Source organism: Trametes versicolor (genome assembly GCF_000271585.1).
Source record: "Trametes versicolor FP-101664 SS1 unplaced genomic scaffold TRAVEscaffold_195, whole genome shotgun sequence".
Taxonomy (NCBI): Eukaryota; Fungi; Basidiomycota; class Agaricomycetes; order Polyporales; family Polyporaceae; genus Trametes; species Trametes versicolor.
Window position 1 is genome coordinate 1 of NW_007360515.1, and position 2,179 is coordinate 2,179.

The window sequence follows — 2,179 nt, forward strand, 5'->3', positions numbered from 1 at the left end:
CAGGCGAAATCCAGTCTATTGGACGCTGAACACAGTAGTATTGTATGACATGCAGACAGTACTACAGTAGGCTACCTTCTATCCAGAACAGACGGTGGAGGGAGCGGGAGGAGGGGATTTGTTTCTCTCACCAGGCAGCATCACATACGGGAGGGGCGGCAGCCCACATAGCAGCCCGTGGACGGCGGCTGCCACCGACCCCCGACCCTGACTGCGGTTGCACCAGAGGCCGTCCGCGGCCTGTACCCGGCAGACCTGCATCAAGCAGCCAGACCGACAAGACCGGGCCTCGCATCAGACCCGCAGACGCACGCAAGAAATGAAGGTAGTGTACGTACAGCAAACTTCTCCACTTTTCTACCACCGCCCACCCTGTCGTCTGCGACGCTGCGTGCAACACGTACCGCACAAGAACTTCGACGATCGAGCTGTATGAGGCGAGCAACGCACGCCTTCCCCACCCTGCCACTTGCCTGCCAAGGTCCGTGCGACCTAGAGCCGCCACGGTGCCTCAGCTCTCCTCTTTGTGAAGCTCGCATACTCACACTGGCACTGGCGCGGGAGATCCCTCAAAACCGCGAGCATGCACGGGGTGCAGGTACGTCGATCTGTATCATAACAGAGAGGTCAGCACTTATTTCTCGTGGCCTCCTCTGCTGGCGCGAACCTTTCCTGCAGATATCCCTTCCCTAGCTGGCAGTTTCACCCACCGACTTCCCGTGCCGACTTCCACGCCGACTTCCACGCCGCCACACCACACCGCCGCCCCCGAATTCCGCGCTGCCACCGACCGTTCGTGCGCCCGTGGCGCACACGGTACAAGCCGAAGCAGTACGTCATGTGCGCCGTATAGTCGCGCGCCCGCCGCTAATCTCACGTCGTGTTGCGGCGATCTTCCGTTGCATCTCAGGCCTCCGGATTCATATCTCTGTCGGGCAGGATGTAGGATGGGACGGGGCAGCTGGAAGGCGGGAGTTGGGCATCAGGCGACAAGATCAAGTGCTGCCAGAACGTCGAAGGTACGTACGTGCCCGTCTCCTCACATCTGGTCTTCGTTGCCTGACAGCCCGGCGGCAGAGTCGGACCGCAGACCGCACGTCATGCCAGGCAGCGACAGCGGGGAGTCAGTTTCTGGTATGAGCGGCGACCCCGGCTCGCTGGACGGAAGTCAAAAGTCGCCGCAAGTTGCAGACAGGCTCGCGGCTCCGCGGGCACGCGGTCTCGACTGCTCGCGAGTAGCCAGGCGCCCGCAGCGTCCTCTCGCCCGCGCGAACACGAGATATACGGTATGTACTCGCGTGACTTCTGTGCACGCGATATGCCTGACCAGTGCTGCACAACTCGCAGCTCGGCGCTCGAACCCTCCCTGCTGGATGTGATCAACGCGTGCACACGAAGACGATACGGTACATACTTACCTCGCAACGCGAATGCGGACCTGACTCCATGGTCGTTGGCGGGCTCGCAATTCACGGCACGTACTTGTGATGCTCCGAGTTCGGCGCACGCCCGAGGATGCGGTGCGCGGCCTCGCAGGGCAATCACCGGCGAGATCTGGAGATTTGAAGTAGATACGCGAGATCGGTGTCGATGTCGAGGTCGCGCGAGAGGAGGAGCGACGTGCGAGAACGTACGAGTCGCGGTTGGCGTGGCTGTTCCGCGCGGAGGACGAGATGCGCAGCCCGAGCACCACAGAGTACGGCAGCAAGAAGCAAGTTCGAGGCGCCCACGCACTCCTCCGCGCCAAGTTCGCAGAATAGGCGCCCGCCCGTGGACCCACTACACTCGACGTTCGCGACGGAGGCGTCCTGCGGCGCCGTCCTCTTCCGCACTGCGAGGGCGTGTTGGGGGTTTAATAAAGAATGTATGGGACGTAGAAATATATTTTATGCGCTCGAAACAGCACGAACAAGTCCGTTCTCGTTCGTAACAAAAGTGTGCTTTCCGAACCCTACTAGGACCCATCTGCCGTCCCCCATCGTAGTACTGTTGTCCCCCGTGCTCCCCCGTCGTAGTACTGCTGTCCCCCGTGCTCATCGACAAATTTCTCTTTGGTACTTTGCTCTCGCCTCGCCACCCGCAGCCCCATCCGGCGCCTGCCGCTGCACACCCGAGTCCGAGCGTGCGACTCGCCCGACCCATGCTGATGGCACGCGCGAGGAAGAGCGCGCCACGGGAG

At 61.6% G+C, this 2,179-nt stretch overlaps 1 protein-coding gene across 1 annotated transcript; it reads left to right on the forward strand.

Annotated features, from left to right (window-relative positions):
- Nucleotides 1–44: 44 nt before the first annotated feature.
- Nucleotides 45–1,691, forward strand: TRAVEDRAFT_32640 (uncharacterized protein; the record flags this gene model as incomplete). Its single annotated transcript, XM_008047741.1, has 5 exons — nucleotides 45–255; nucleotides 339–598; nucleotides 679–852; nucleotides 1,028–1,366; nucleotides 1,419–1,691. Coding segments are annotated over exons 2-3 (340 nt in total), but the record flags the coding sequence as incomplete, so codon positions are not given.
- Nucleotides 1,692–2,179: the final 488 nt, after the last annotated feature.